Source organism: Mesocricetus auratus, unplaced genomic scaffold (assembly GCF_017639785.1).
Source record: "Mesocricetus auratus isolate SY011 unplaced genomic scaffold, BCM_Maur_2.0 Super-Scaffold_100009, whole genome shotgun sequence".
In the NCBI taxonomy this organism is placed as follows: domain Eukaryota; kingdom Metazoa; phylum Chordata; class Mammalia; order Rodentia; family Cricetidae; genus Mesocricetus; species Mesocricetus auratus.
In genome coordinates, this window is record NW_024429193.1 from 25,898,131 (window position 1) to 25,914,906 (window position 16,776).

The 16,776-nt window shown below is 39.7% G+C and overlaps 1 protein-coding gene across 14 annotated transcripts in view; it reads right to left on the reverse strand.

Annotated features, from left to right (window-relative positions):
- The window catches only part of Tbck (TBC1 domain containing kinase), a 136,560-nt gene extending 119,843 nt beyond the window's left edge, over positions 1-16,717 (reverse strand). For 8 of the 14 annotated variants that reach the window (XM_021234005.2, XM_021234006.2, XM_021234004.2 and 5 more), the window contains exons 1-3: positions 16,469-16,717; positions 11,344-11,564; positions 3,669-3,741 (exon numbers count right to left, since the gene is read on the reverse strand). In XM_021234005.2, coding sequence (XP_021089664.1) covers positions 3,669-3,741; positions 11,344-11,564; positions 16,469-16,503 — 329 coding nt within the window. In that variant the 5' untranslated portion in view covers positions 16,504-16,717. Of the gene's footprint in view, positions 1-3,668; positions 3,742-11,343; positions 11,565-12,182; positions 12,291-16,468 lie in introns of those variants that run through there. The other 6 variants (XR_005879313.1, XM_013121928.3, XM_013121927.3 and 3 more) reach the window with 4 other exon arrangements.
- Between the last annotated feature and the right edge of the window lie 59 nt (positions 16,718-16,776).

A 16,776-nucleotide genomic window follows, 5' to 3' on the forward strand; every position in this document is an offset into this window, starting at 1 on the left:
CTACTGTAACTATTTTTTGGAGACTGTAGGAATAGTGGTATAATGACTAGAGTGTAATCCTGTGTAGTGCTTGGGTAAACTGTAAATCAGATTGTTTTTGAAGAGAACCAGTGTTTCATTGTATCCATATGCTGTGATACAATACTCCTGACAAAAACAACTCGGAAGAGAAAGTCTGACTCGCAATTCCAGTCTTTAGTCCCTCGCGGCAGGAAAGTCACAGTGACAGAGCCTGAGAGACCTGGCTGTGTTACACCCACAATCAAAAACAGAGAGCAGTGGATGAATGCATGCCTGCTAGAACTTGGCTTGCTTTCCCCTCTCTCATGCACTCCAGGACTCCCAACCCAGGGAATGGTGTCACCCACAGTGACACCACAGTCCTCCTACATCAATTAGCATAATTAAGATAATCCTACAAGACATTCTCAGAGACCTTGGTCCCAGGTGATTTTAGATTCTGTTAACTTGACAAACCACCAATTCCCTCCAGTATTTGCAATGTTTCCAAGAAGAGATTCTATCAGATTGTGAGAAATGGAGGCCAGGGAAGGGAATCAGCGGTCAGGACTGCTGAAATAGATTTGGAACTCATTCATATAGAAGTGTTAACTAAAACCACACATGCTATTTCCTCAAATCAATGATCCATGACATTTCCAAAGGCCACTGCATAAGCCAAGACACACATACTGTCAGCAAACCAAGGGGGAAACAATTCTAGACTGTGTAAGTTCAACATGTTTTTTTTCACCTTATAAAAACCCTAATCCTTTCCATATATATTTCCTTTAGTATCAACCAAAGGTAAAACGTTAAGAGAAAACAGATGAAGTATAGTTAGCTACTATGTGACATAAAAAAGGAAAGAGAAAAATACTGCTGATTAGTACTCAAATAATACTGCAAGTATAAAATTCTAATTATTTTAAAGAATCTCTCATGTACTTTTAAGATTTAAAAGGATCCTTTAATATAAAACTTTCAATATTTATTTAGCTTATAAATTCAGAATTGGAGAACAGGGTATTTTCAATGATATGCTAATATATTTGGAACATATCACTTATTTAAAAGCATTTAGTTCTTAAAAATCATGTGATATATGTGTTTCTGTCTTGGGTATGTACACATGTGACCACAGGTGCCCATGGTATCCAGAAGAGGGTGACTGTGGAGCTGGAGTTGTAGGTAGTTATGAGCTAACCAAGGTGGGTAATGGGAATTGATCTCTGCAAAAACAGTACCTGTTTCTAACCACTGAGCCACCTCTCCAGACCCATAGGAAATGCTTCAAAAATTGAAAGAGAAAAACTTCTTTGACTACTGAGCTTATATATATTATGCTAAATTAAATAACTCCTTTCCCCTCAGATTCACATGTTTTGCAATGAAACTTTTACAAATTAATAACCAAAGATTATTTGTAGAAGGTACAAAAATAACTTCCTCTGTATCTGTTAGGTTGGGCATATTTATCAACTCAGTTTTTATTTTAAAGTAACCAAAGTTGAATATTGTAAATCTAGAAAGTTATCAATTGGCAATGAGATACAACAATGGAAAATCAACTTTCCAACCTGAACACTGAATAAGTTTTCTTCTCAACAAACAAACAACTTGCTAAGATCAAAACACGTGGAAAAAACATGGAATGGTTTGATAAGAGGAGACTCCAGAAGTGATTTGCTACACTTGAGAATGTTCCAAATCTAGCTTGCTTCGCTCCATAAGTTTACAAGGTGAGGAATATGCACTAAATAGCAGCTAACGATCGCTGATCTTGTGACAGATCGAAAGCCTCATTCTCATAAGAGTAAAGTAAAACACATGATCGATTCCTCCTCTAAATGTCTCAGGGTCTTTAAAAACAATGTATACTGTGTTGTTCCATTAAAGTTAGTATTTTATAAATTAACAACTATGTCTGTACTCCCCAGTTTTCCTGATGTAAAATAATCAGCAAAATTGTGTTCTAATATATCGGTGAGAATAAAGTCATCATTCAATAAGTATGGGTATTTTTGTCATAAAATAAAAAAGTATTTGTGTCATAAAATTTTCACCTTTAAAATAACACAGACACACTAAAATCTTTTTACTATAAAATCTCATAAAAAGGCATCTATGAGAACATTACTGCAAATACCATACATAATAGTACAATGCTGAATATTCTTCCGTAATATTTGAAACTGAGGAAATATGACCAGTATTTGCATTCAATTATCTAGCAACAGTTCAATTTTGTGAAACAGATAAAAAAATAAGCCATAATGATTTGTTTAGAAAGGAGTGTAAGCATATTTTAGCAAGTGATAAGATGGTTGCCTAGATAGAAAATCTTAAGGAATGTGCAGAAGAACTATTGGAACTAACAGTAAATTTAGTTCAGAGGTGGGCCAAGCAGACTATGACCAGAAGCAGATGTGATGATGTGGCAAGGTTGTTTGTATCACCCATGGAGGCCAGAGAACAGATAGACATCAACAAAACAACAGTGGCAGGAGCACCAAAAGGAAGACTGAAGAGATCTAGAGAGCCACAGAGGGCAGAGACAGCAGGGAGCAAAGACGTCAAGAGATGGAATACAGAGAAGGCTGTGTAGAGCCACAAGCAGGAGCAACCCCATTAGCTGGTAGACCTAGCCCCAGATTGCAGTCTAGCCTCACTAGCCACTGGAGATGTGTAACTAATCTCTGTCACACAACCAAGGATCCCTATACCCTAGGCCCAAGAGCTTTAACACTCTCCATGAGAAGGACTTCAGAGGTCAACATAAGAGGCCAGACAGGAATTCCAAGTATAGGTGTTTCATGCTGCTGTTGCTAGATCCCAGATTTTCACTGTCTGCTAAGCACAAGCTGCCAGCCATCAGAACAGAGAGCAGGCCACCTCCACCCAAGCACCTAGAACCTCTCTCTCCTGCATCTTGCTGCAGCACACTGTAAGCAAGTTCCTAAGAGAAGCTTCAGGTTGGCCACCTTGGTAATAACCTTGACCTCTGGACAGTTTGGAGCTCTCCTTGTGTCCCTTGCCATCATGTTTAGCAATCCAGCCACAGGTTCAGGTGAAGTCGATAATTACAATGTCATAAAGACTCGGGGTGAGCAATTTTTTGTTAGTTTCATATAACTTTATTTATACATCAAATCTCTTATGATTTAAAAAATAATCTTGAGTAAACTTGTGAAAAATTGTTAATAGTGTACTTGTAATAAAAAATTAGATACACTATTCTGGCTAAGAAAACATACATTTCTTGAGTCACTGAAATAACTGAATTAAATTCTGTCATTAAGTTCTACCCCAGTCATGATTACTACTTTCCTCAACCTGGCCTTTACTTAAAGTTCAGTGCTCACCTGGAACTATTGGTGTATACCAAGAAGTTACCATGTCCCCTTTCAGGAAAATAGTCTTGGTTAGTGGAGTAAATTCCTAGAACTGAGATGTCCAAGTTTTCATATACGTACACTCCACTGAGGAATTCTTTCAAGTACTTTGTAGAATGTTAACATTGAATTTCTATGTAGTAAATGAAATGAAGTTCTTAAAGGAAAAACCCACATTGAATTTATCATTACACAATAACAAAAGAAATCAGTGCCCCTCAGTGTCTAGCTACAATGCTCTCTGCTTGGCTGTCTGTGACGTATTCACAGTACCTTACAGGCTTCCTTTCCCGAAGCAGGTCTTCCAAACTCTGCTCACAGTGCTCAGCCACCACCACTAGTCGTTCTGAGAAAAACAAAGCAAATGCACTATAACAACAAGATCATACAGCCCTCTGACGTTATTGGCATATAACACAAATAACAGCTTTCAAAGTATTATTCATTTTCACTCTGTGCATGTGTGATCAGTCTTCCTTACTTCTACCTGGTTTGTTCCTCTCAAGTGTCCTCTATTGATCAGCACCCCATCTACCCAAACTGAAAGGCTACCCATCTTCTACCCACAATTCATCAGTCTTTTTGCTGTGCTTTCTCCTCATCTACTTCTTACTGAAAAACAATTACATTTTATCCCAACTCTGGACCTCGCTTGAACCATACGTTAGAGCCCACCTTAGGCTTCGGTAGAAAACTCACTGTCAGGCTGGATTTGCAGCTCAGCTGGTAGAGTGCTTTCCTAGAATGCACAGAGCCCTGCACTGAATCAGCAGCACTTCATAAACCAGGGTAGTGCCACTCACCTGGGATCCCAGCACTGAAAGGTTGAAGGGGGAGACTAGGACTTACAGGGCCATCCTTAGCGATAGAGCTAGTTAGAGGCCAAGGAAAACTGGGAATGTTACTAGCAACTCAAGAGAAACAACAATGTATAATCTTTCCCTTTCTCAAACCCGCACACTGAGTCCTGCTTTTTCTATTTCCCACTTGCTTCCAGAGCCTACAGGGTTTATTGTACCTGCTGCAATTGGGGTCTAAGCCAGCATTATCTCATTAGGTTTCCATGAGAATCTCGTAACTGTTCTTTTCACCTGAATTAAGATCTTCCTCCCACACGTTTTCAACTAAAGCCCAAGTGATAGGACAATTAATCTGAGTAAGGAATTCCTTCTCTAGTTTCCAGTATATATTTTTCTCGTCAGGTTTTGAGCACTCTCATCCTTTGGGGAATCAACTTAACCTTTTACAAGAACTTCTGCATTGCATTTATTCACTGGGGTATGTGTGCACATGTGCTCACACCACTGTGTACATGTGGAGTCAGGGGAACTTGCAGGAGTAGGATTTTTCCTTCCATCTTGTGGGTCCTTGGGATCAAGTTCAGGTTGTCAGGTTTGGTGGCAAATGCTTTATCTATTGAGTCATATTGATAGCCCTTTTTAAAAAAAAGAATGTATTTTGTGTATTCTGTGTATAAGCAGTTCACGTGCATGTATGCCTGTATACATGTCCTAAGTGTGTGTTTGGAGGTCACAGAACAACTTGTGGAAGTTAGTTCCCTGCTTACATCTTGTGGGTCCCTGGGATCAAACTCAGGTTACCACCTTTTCCCACTCAGTCATTTTCCCAGCCCCCTTCATTTCAAACTTCTATCTCCTGCCATGTTACAAAGTGCTTAAAAACAGACTATCTTTTCCAGGCTCAAATGTTAATTTTACTATTCATTAGCATAAGACTTTGGGAATCTCTCTGTGCCAGTGTCTCCTAAAGAGGAAGAAAATATTGTCCACATCATAACATTGTGATAAGGGTGAAATGAACTCACATACAATTAGGACTGAGAAGATGATGAAAACAATAATGCCCATATCAGAGCATTATAATGAGGGTGACATGAATTCACATATAAATAGGACTGAGAATAGTTCATGGCACAGAGCCAGCACTGTTAGCTTTTACTATTATTCGAGATTCAGGTCAGTAAACATGACTTCCTCAGTCAGGGCTTTTTTAATCTCCCAGCATTGACTCACTAGTCTTAATGTATTTTACACATTAGTTTTCTTTTGTATCACTTATTTAACTCTAAACAATGTACATACATTTTTACTTGGTGCCATTCTTCTCTACTTAGATAATACATTTTGTGATAGCAGGAATCGTATTGGTCTTGTTTGGAACTGCAATACAGGTGTCTATAGTTCACCAGAAACATAGGTACATACTAAAATTATGTATGTTAAACTATGACAGGGAAAGACAGGGAAAAGGTTCCTCCAGCCTGTATTCTTGCTGAGGCCTTTCAGATTTAACTACTATTTGATCTCCTTGATGGAGAGTTCCATGGGAAATTACCCAACTCTATTCTGGGAACCCAAACTCTGCACATCCCAGATAACTCAGTTTCTGTTACACTGCCTGCTTGTGCAAACCTCCTCCTCCAGTTAGCTGCTCATGCTAGCTTCTGCCAAACTGCTTGCTTATAAGAACCCCATCCTCCCTGTACCCTCCCCTCTACCCTGAAGGTACTAAGCTGAATGCCAGGATGGGTACAGTTTTCTCAGGGCTACACCTGGATCCCTGAATATGTGGGTCTAGTCCCAGAAGGCCAGAATAGACTTTCAATTGGCTATAAACTGTGGCTGAGTGTTCATCTCTGGTGGGATCCCCATAACAAAACAAATTAGAACAAAGGTATACTGAGGACATCAGAAATGATGACAGTCATCTAAACAGATTTGTTCTGTGTTCTAAGCACACACTTATGTTATAACCAGATATAACATTTTAGTAGTACTGAAATTAATATATAAAACATATCAGAATCTATTAAAATATATTTATCTCATTAACTAGCCATCTACAAGTAGATGTGTGTATGTCTTTCTATCTGTAAGAGACTTCTATACTATGTTCCATTAGGCTGCAAATTTTCAGGCTTCCACTGGAAACACCTTCGGGTGTCTGTCAAGGCTTTAAGATTCTATAGAATTTTAAACACTGTTTTAATAAGGTAGAGCTACAACTCTTGGCAGAAAAGCAGTGTTTCTCCCAGAGGTAAAGGCGTATATACTAAAGGAATATTTCAATTACACACCTCTTCTTTTTTCTTTTTCGTTGTTTCAAGAACTCATTAGATGTATTCATTCCAAAACTCTGGATCTGTTTGAAAATAGTTTCTGTTGGTTATAGAAACAGTCTGGCTGAACAGAATAAACTGCTGGTTTGGGAAACATAATGTGCCAAAAAAAATCAGCAACGGAGTGGCATTATTTATAAATAACAAATAGGCAAGGCTGGAGACATGGCTCAGGGGTTAAGAGAGCACATTGCTCTTGCAGAGGACCTGAGTGAGGTTCCAATCACCCACATTCAACATTTCACAGCTGCCCATCATTCCAGCTCCAGGTCTGGAGGCACCTACACTAATGTATACATACCCTCCCACACACATACATATAATTAAAAGTAATAAAAATATTAAACGCTAAAAACAAATGTGACATTAAAGAATGTCTAAAAAGAAAAATTATCTTTTCCCTCCTCATAAAAGCATTGGATGTGAAGTTTCACGTGGTACATTTACGTAGTACTGTGGGTTTTCAGTCAACGCAAAGAAACTGAAGATTAATCAGGAAAGATAACAGAAGCTGAATAAGAAACAGGCAGAAAAAGAGACATGGTTCTGGAGGGATGGCTCTGGGAATAGAGGTGCTCGTCATGCAAATCTAATGAATTCAGTTTGATACCTGGAACTCATAACTGTGGAAAGAGATGAACAAGTCTACAATATTGTCCTCTGACCCTCCACATGAACGCCCCAGTTCATGTGCCCTGACAAGTGTGCATCCCTATTCATACATGTGTATCATGCACACATACGCAGTCACAGAATATAGAAGTTCAAAGCAGAAAGTTTTAAAAATTTTAACATAAAAATGAATTATGAATGCCTTGTAATAAGGTGTTATCAACATATAGTTCCTGCATAATTTCTGTTATTCAAAGTAAAAACTAGCTTATTGGAGACTAGCTCATCAATTTAAAATGTGATTATTTACGTAAATGTTTAAACAGTAATGCCAATAAAGAAAAAATGACCCACAAATACTGTTAGTACCAGGGTTCTGCAATTGTCAGTTTTAAAAGTCAGATATAGCCCTCAGGTATTCAAACAAACTCCAGTTTAGTCAAATCCACAAAGAAAGCACATGAATGACTAGGTTTCTAACCAGGGCCCTTAAGAAAGCTTACCTAGATAATCTAAGTGATCCTGATTCACAAGTTGAATGTCCTTGAGACAGACTGAGGACTCCGCGAAAAAGCAGCAGCCTCAGCTCCTGCCCAAATGTAGGGTCTCTGTGATGACATGCCCTGTGGTCTGGGCTGCACCAGCAAGAATCATACATTCCAGTCCTACCACACAATCTCTTCACACACACATGCCCTACAAGTTCTGTTCTGTGCTATAACCCTGACAGATTCAGACATTTAGATTGGAATTTATAGGCTATTGATACAGAATAAATTATACTATGTCTTTAATAATGTTATTTATTCTGACTTAAATTTCAAATCTATGCAGCAAAATAATTTTTCTCCCATTTCATCTCAGTAGCAGTCACAGAAGCATTTCTAGGTAATCAATACCAACCACAAAGGACCACAGTACCACTTAAAATCTTCACTGCGATTCCAAACACTGCTGATATTTCAACTCAAAAGAGGTTAAACTTGATAAAAATCTGTATATTCAAGCTTTATTGGCTTCATTTAAATATATTTCATTGGCTTTTAAAAAATAAATCGTGCTTTAAGTTCTAATATGATGTGTATATTCTAGAGATTAGAAACACCATCCTGCTGATTTACTGAGAAATAGCAACTCCAACCAATTTGGAATGAGCTCCAGAAAGCACTGACTGTCTGGCTTCTGTATGAACCTAACATGTGAAGGCATAATGTAAGGAAACAGACCACATGTCACAACTCCATGTGCAAAGAAAGGAAGTGGTCATGGGAGAGCCACAAACAACAAAATGTGTTACAGCAAGACTGAAAAAAAAAAAAGGAAAAGCATAAATCCAAAATCAAACTTCTTCATGAGACCATGAAATGCTCTTAAACCACAGTCATTTACTATTACATCACTGAGAAGTATGTGCTGATCACTAAGGAGGTTAGAAAATAGAAACTTCAATTCTCCAATTAGATGCAACCAGAATGACTAAAATTCTTCAGAATAAGTGTATTTTCAAATAAGCACTTATTGTAATTCCACTATTAACTCCCTGTGCACACAAAATTTTCAGGCACTGAACACTGCCAATATAACAAGAAATCAAACTCTCTAGTTTGACAGTCATTGACAATGTCAGTCCAGGCAGGCATGCTTATGATATAGGAATCTGTAGTGTGTCCATCTCCGATGTGGCCCTCTTTGAGAGAACTGCTGAGAATGCAAGGAAAACAGGGTGACTAATGATAATGTTGGTCAGGGCAGGAGCTTAAGCAGATAGTTGGGCTGCCTTCAAAGACCAGGGTGGTACAAAAGGGGACCCTTTAGTGTCTAGCACTGATAACCAAATGAGGTTCACAGGCAAGGTTAGAGACAGTGATCCTCACAAAGGTTTCTGTTTGGCCACAGTTCAATTTCCGTGCTGATAGGGGCCATTTGGTTAGAGGAAAGAAATTGGAGCTTCACCTGCTTGCTTAAAGGCAAGTTTAGGACATTCGTACGTAGGAGCCTAGACTTCCACTGTTTCAAAGCCAGCTTTCAGTTCTGCCCTCCAAATGTTTTCCCATAGCAAGAAACTCTTAATAGTTTGAACCTGAAAGAGGAAGCCAGGCCAGACAATAATAATCCTTCACTAATATTTGCTGAATCAACAAATGAAAGGCAGCTTTACACCATCAAAAGCTCTAAAAGTAACATATATTTCAATATCTGTAAGTCTATTTACATTTACATACACGTATAGTCATGTGTGCACACATATATAAATATGAAAATCAAATATAATCATCAACTAGGTAATTGCCATTTTTACCACTATTTCCCCCCTGCCTCTCACTAAGCTTTATAAAAGCTTCCAAATAATCAATGCACTAGGTATACAGTAGAGCTTTACAGTACTAAGGGACCAAACAGTTTGGATCATGTTGCTATGGCATGATTATAGACTTACAGTGACTTTGAAAGTGTTGATCACATAACAAAATCTATTTTTATATGTATTAGTGTTCTGTCTTTTCTTATTTTCTTCTATGCAATCATGTTCTCAGCCTTAATTTCCTTATCTGTAAAACAATACTGTAATTGTTCCTGTTGTTTAGTAGTATGATGAAGATTTTTAAATGCTATAAGTAACACCTAGAGTATTGCCTAGTATGTAATAAGAACTCATAACGAGAGCTACCATTACAAAAAAGAATATTCTGCTAAACAAATATTCCCAGAGCAAATATTTTTATTTATTTATTTATTTGTTTGTTTGTTTATTTATTTATTTATTTATTTATTTAGGTTTTTCAAGACAGGGTTTCTCTGTATTGTCTTGGAAGCTGTCCTGGAACTTGCTCTGTAGACCAGGCTGGCCTCGAACTCACAGAGCTACATCTGCCTTTGCCTCCTGAGTGCTGGGATTAAAGGTGTGGGCCACCAATGCCCAGCTGGAGAGATGGCTCAGCGGTTAAGAGCACTAGTTGCTTTCCCAGAGAACCTGGATTCAAATCCCAGCACCACATGGCAGTTCATACCTGTCTATAAGGGGATCTGATGCCTTTGTCTGGCCTGCAGGTATGCATGCAGACAGGACACTGTACACATCATAAATAAATAAATCTTAAAAATTAAGATTTCCAGAGAAAATAATTTTTAAAAGAAATGAACTAGCCAACTTCAAGTATAGTTTAGCATACTTTTCAGAAAAACAAAGACAAAGTAAACATTTATGAAGGTATTCACCATTAGGTAGAAACATATTAAACAGATACTGTTGCAATTTTAAAATAGAGTAAGATGCCATGCAACAGAGTTCAAGAGGAGGGTGTTTTTTTAATTAGGGAAAGGCCTTGTAAAAAGCATAAAGGGGTGGGGGGGAGAGACTGGCCTCCAGGGACAGGAACAGCAAAAGAGAGGAGAGAGGCAGAGAGACAGACAGAGAAAGAGAGAGAGAAATAGAAACAGAAAGACACACAGAAAAACAGAAAGAGAAACAGAGAAACAGAAAGTGAGACACAGAGAGAAACAGAAAGAGACACAGAGAGAAACAGAAAGAGGGAGAAAAAAAAGAGGAGGATGGGAGGTACTCAGGGACCTTTTAAAAGGGAACATAGTGAATATGCACAGATGGTGCTCTTAGTGGCTGCAGCTGAGGGCGTATCCTGATAGAACCCCCAAAACAGGTCAGTACAAATGCCTGAATACTAACCAATATTTTATAGAAAAAAATGGCTGAATGTCAGAAAACATAAATGTTTGACTTTGATGCATTTTTATATCTCCAAATTATTTCATGTCAGAAAATCAGGCACATTTTACTAAAGGGCATTTAAGATAATCCTAAGACATAGAACTTCAGCTTGCCATTAATATTCCTAAACGATTATAGCACGAAAAGCACTGTCATCATCAGCAACTTCAAGTGTGGAGGAACCTCATCATACGATCACAACCGCAGCGAATACTGCTACCGAGCATTGGATTTCAACCAACTACTGTAGTTCCATAAAAAAAAAAAAGCATACGCAACAGTAAGAAAATAATGAATCCCTTTTCATTTTAAAAGTTAGTCAAGTTTAGTTTGAAACATAAAAACATAAGAGCAAGTTCATGACTGCATGTCAATATATATTAATTTGGTATTTAAAATTGCATCTTGAATTGAAGCAGTGAATATAAAATAAAAAAAATCAAGAACTAAACAAATCAAAACCCAAAACTTACCATGCTTTCCCCTAGAAATATCCACATACTGGCACAGTCTAGGATGGGTGATGGTCTTAAGGATTTGAAAGCGACCTAAGATTTTGATGGAATTTGGCGTAAGAGGAAGTCCGTTGCTTCCACAGACATCATGTGGGAGTGCCGAGGCAAAGAACGTGAAGGCACCCATGTCAGCATCCTTCAAAGGAAACATGTCTGGAGCCTGGGTCCTCTCAGATGATCTAGAAAAGGAGATAATTGCTTATGACACACTGACCCAACATTAATCCAGTATTGTCTCACTTGAAAATTAATACACAACTCAGAAAAAAAATGCCACTCTGAACTAGGAAAAAATAAATTTAAGAATTTCAAGACAATATATGAAGGAAAAAGACATCCAAGGCTAAGTTTATATTACAGTTCAAAATCAATTCAAGGATTTTCAGTCATGGGAGAGATGACTGAGCTGGTAGGGCATTTTGGGGGCGAGGTAGAAACCCTGTGCAATGGAAACCCCCAGGAATCCACGAGGGTGATATTAGTCTAGATGGCTAGAGATGGGGGAAATGGAGTCTGAGCCAGCTATCTTCTATAACCGGGCAAAGCTCCCACTGGAGGAATTAGGACACTAACCTAGCCACAAAACTTCAACCTACAATTTGTCTTGCCTGCAAGATGTTCCAACTTGAAACCCATGCGTAGCTGGTTGGTTTTTTACTCTTTGGGGACTCCCTGCCACCCAGCTCCCAAATAAACACACACCTATTCTTACTTATGAATGCCTGGCCTTGGCTTGGCTTGTTTCTAGCCAGCTTTTCTTATTTCAATTAACCTGTTTCTCTTCTTCTACATTTTACCTTTCTTTATTCCATGTCTTTTCTTCCTTACTCTGTGGCTGGTTGTGCGGCTGGGCAGCTGCCCACGCCCCAGCGGTGTCCTCGCCTTCTCCTTTCCTTGCTCCTCCTCTTCCTTAGATATCTAGTCTCTCTGCCTGCCAGCCCCGCCTACCCCTGCCTCTGCCTAGCTATTGGTGTTCAACACTTATTAGACCAATCAGGTGTTTTAGACAGGCACAACAACACAGCTTTACAGAGTTAAACAAATGCAGCATAAAAGAATGCAACACATCTTTGCATCATTAAACTAATGTTCCACAGCATAAATGAATGTAACACATCTTAAAGTAATATTCCACAACATCCTCATCAGGAGAGGGAGTCCATGCCTAACCCTGCCTGAATGATCAGGAGTCGGAGACTGGTTAATCCAGGGACTTAGGATAGAACCACATGACTGCAAAAAAGTCAATGAATTAATTCCTAATGTAGACTGGAGCTAAGCACAGTCATCATCAGAGACGCTTCATCCAGCAAGTGGGTGAGGAAGGATTAGAGGAGTTGGAGGGGTCAAGGACACCATAAGAAAATGACCCATAAAATCAACTAGCCAGGGCTCACAGAAGGTCACAAAGACTGAACCAATAATCAAGGAGCCTGTACGGGTCTGAAGTAGGTCCTCTGGATATATGTTACGGTTGTGTATGTTGGTATTCTTGTGGGACTCCTAACAGTGAGTGCTGGGGCTGTCTCTGATCCTTTGCCTGCTCTTGGGACCCTTTTCCTCCTATTAGGTTGCCTCATCCAGCGTCAACAAAGGGACGTGTTTAGTCTTATTAAAACTTGATAGGGCCATGTTTGGTTGATATCCCTGGGAGGCCTCCCCTTTCTGAAGGGAAAGAGAGCAGGGACTAGGAGGAGAGGTGGGAGCAGAAACTATGGTCAGGATGTAATATACGGGAGAAGAATAATAAAAAGGAAATAAGGAAACAAAAAGTTAGAAGATTTCCAAATTATATACCTGCACTTGGGGAGGGATGTTTTGTTTTGTTGTAGTTCTTGTTTTGTTTTTGATACAGGATTCTCATCTATCACAGACTACTCTCTCCTCCACTACTCTCTCCTCCCTATCCTTGAACTCCTAATCCACCTACCTTTACCTCCCCAATACTTACATAGAGCTGTGTGCATAGCCACATCTGTGACTTTCAAGTGTAGAGGAAATCGGGTACTACATTTTCATATTGGTGACGTTCCTCTTTTCCCCAAAGCTTCACTAACCTACCATCCTACTAGTGTGAGGACTTCAGGAAATGACTATAAAGTGTGTACAAAAGACCCCCATCACAAGCAAGGACACAGTGCGGAGCAGTTAGAGGTCAACTTGGCCCCTTCAGATTCAGGGGTTTCACCTTTGAGAACCCGAACAATGCTAAGCAGAGTCAAAAGAAAGGCTGAAAGTAGATGATGTGAAATACTGAAGTATTAGAAGAGTCAGTTTTGCTACCAGCTCCCCAATATATATAGTCATTTATTTTCCAAGTATAAAAGAAAAACAGATAAGAAGGAAGGAAAAAGTAAAAAAAGAAAAAAACAAGGAAAGAGGAGTGAAAGGAAAGTCATGTGAGTGAAATGAAGGTGGATTATAACTGCTATAAACACTGGGAAAAGAGATTATGGGGGGAAGAGAGAAAAGGGGGAAGCCCAGGGTGGGGGAGTTCTCCATTCTGGAATTTTTAGTGCCCCAGTTAAGTTCCAGTTGTTCTAAAATGAGCATTAAGTGAACAATCTTCTCCATATACAGGAAGCATCACACAGTCAACCTTAACTCCTAAACACAGAACTTAAAGAATCATCAGGTAGTTAAGGAGAGACTACAGGATAAAGATAAAAATGAGTGAGAAATGATGCAAAATTCAAATGTATCTAGGGGGTTTGAGAAAAATTACATCCATTATGTAAAGCAAGAGAATAGAAACTAACACTTCATGAGAGTACAGAAGAATGGCCAATACTCATGAGAAAACAAATCTCTTGGTAATCAAGAAACTATGCAGTAATGTCACACTAAAATTTATAGCTACAATGTAGTAAAAGTCAATAACTTACAATCATGTAACTATTTAAAAAATCATTCACACAAAGGCACCACCAAACAGTTCAAGTTTCCATACAAGACGCATCACCCACACACCTATTATAAGCACATTTTTCCAGGGTGTAATTTAATAAAACAGAAGGAACAAACAACAGATGTAAACAAGAAAATTACACATGAGTTAAGCAAAAAGCCATTGGATTCTAAGGGAAATACCTTCAAGCAGAGGCATGGAATGGGGGTTTCTACAGATGCCATAGAAAAGTGTGAAAACTTGCTGAAGAAAGGGCATGTACCTTTTCTCCAAAGAGAAACTTAAAGGCAAACAATAAAGGGAGTTTACAAAAGAAAAAGGTATAAAAATGTGTCCAAACATAACAGTCTACTAAAAGCAAGCACACTTACTGTTGGAGGGAAAGAAAGAACTGAATTAGGTTTACTATTACAAAAATTCTCATGGAGTCATGATATTAAAACAAAAGGAAAATGTGATCTAGCACACTGCATGGGTCTGTACTGAGAAATAATTATAAATTCCTACTCCTGTGAACATTTGCTTTCAACACATAAGACAAACAATACACTTAGGGCCTATAATCAACCTTGACAATGTATAAGTAAAAGGTCCAGCAGAGGGAAAATGCAGGTGTCCCTGGACTATACCAGGTATTAGTGATAGCTCTATTTGCCAGACTACACCAGCTAATTAGTGATAGCTGTTTGCTTACCCATGCCACTTTGAAAACCTAAAAGCCAGGTACCCATAGCCACAAGCAACTGTTGGCCAACCAGGAAACTCCAGACTGCCTCAATCTGGCTTGGGCACCATTTTGACAATTCAAGTGAATTTGTGCTCTTTATAACAGAAAGGATACACCCATTAGTGCCACCACAGATACAATTATGTCCAATTAGGGAAGGAAGGTGGTGTCATAGTTGCCACAAATTTCCCTTTCCTATGAAATGTTTTGATGACAGTTTAGCATGTATGCAAACCACTTCATACCCCATACCCAGGCCTCAGACTTGCTCTGTAAGAAGCAGTTAGAGCATGGCTTCCCTCTCTGTTCATTAGCAGCTACATAAAATCTCCTGCCTGCTTTCAGAACCCAAGAACCTGCAAACTTGGTAACTAAAACAGGTGAATTTGCTTTCTGTGGTGATGAGCAGAGGCACTACTATTCTCAAGGAGTCAAAACAGATTTTGAAAAGTTGATATGTAAATAGGTATGATCACTATTAAAAAGGCAATAGTAAAAAGGACTAGAGCCTAAATTTCTTCAAATTTTTTGTTTGTTTTTTGAGACAGGGTTTCTCTGTGTAGCCGTGCCTGTCCTAGAAATTGCTCTAGAGACCAGGTTAGCCTTGAACTCACAGAGATTGCCTGCCTCTGCCTCTGGAGTGCCAGGATTAAGGATGTAAACCACCACCACTCAGAATTTTAATTTCCTGTTCAATAGACAGATCCCAAACTACAGAAATTATATCTAATGCCAGGCTTGAAGTGGTAGGAAAGATGAGACATAACTGCAGCATTTTAATATTCAATTTTACAACAGAATATTGGGTTTTCAGTTATAGATCTTAATCACATACAATTGAAAAATCAAGCAAGTGCTTACGATTGAAAAACACAAAACCACTAGCAAGCATAAAAACATTCAATTATTGCTCTCTACTTCTCAAGTGCCCATGAAGCTCACAAAACAGAAAACAGACACACGCACGTGCTCACACTGGGTGGCTAGCAGAAAATGAAAAACTAACATGACGCGGTGAGAGATCACAAGACGAAAGCCTTGTAAGCAGATGGCTTGTAAAGCTTACTCAGGGAACACTTTGAAAGTTCCGTAAGTCTGGTGTTTCTGTAGCTGCTTGAGGGCCACAAACAAGTCACTCGCACTGTTTCAATGAGCAAGGCACAACATAAACTCTGAAAGAGCTTGTAGACGAGTGACAGAAATGAGCGGGGAAAGTCAAACACTGGGAGGAAAGAAGCTGATTTTTCAATCTGGAGCAAAACCATATTTGCATTTCAAGACTCGGTGAACTTCGGCGTCAGGGGGAAGGAGGTTTGGAGGCGAACGCAGCTCCCTGGGTGGGTTCTGCCGGCGACTGCAGACTGGCGGGGTCACTCTCGGCACCGGACGGTCCTCGGTCCCGCCAGCCCCACCCACGGCCACACAGAACACCGGGACCCGAGTAGTACCTGCCTGAATCTGGGGGCGCAGAGGCTAGGGGCATGAGCTCCTAAGCGTTGTAGTTGTGCCTGGCGGGGCTGCTTAGTGGCCCGTGCTCTGCATTTCAGGCGCGTCTACAAGAGGCGGCTTTTGGAAGGTGACAGCGGGAGCGACCAGCCTGGGCCCGCCCGGGCCGCCCAGGCTCGCAGCTCAGAACCCGGCCTGGAAGCGCGCGCCGCGCTCCACTGACAGCGCCCGGCGTCCCCTCCCCCCCTCCGCCGCCTCCGCGCGGCCGCTGCTCATGACGTCACGGCCTCGAGACGCAACCCCGAGGAAA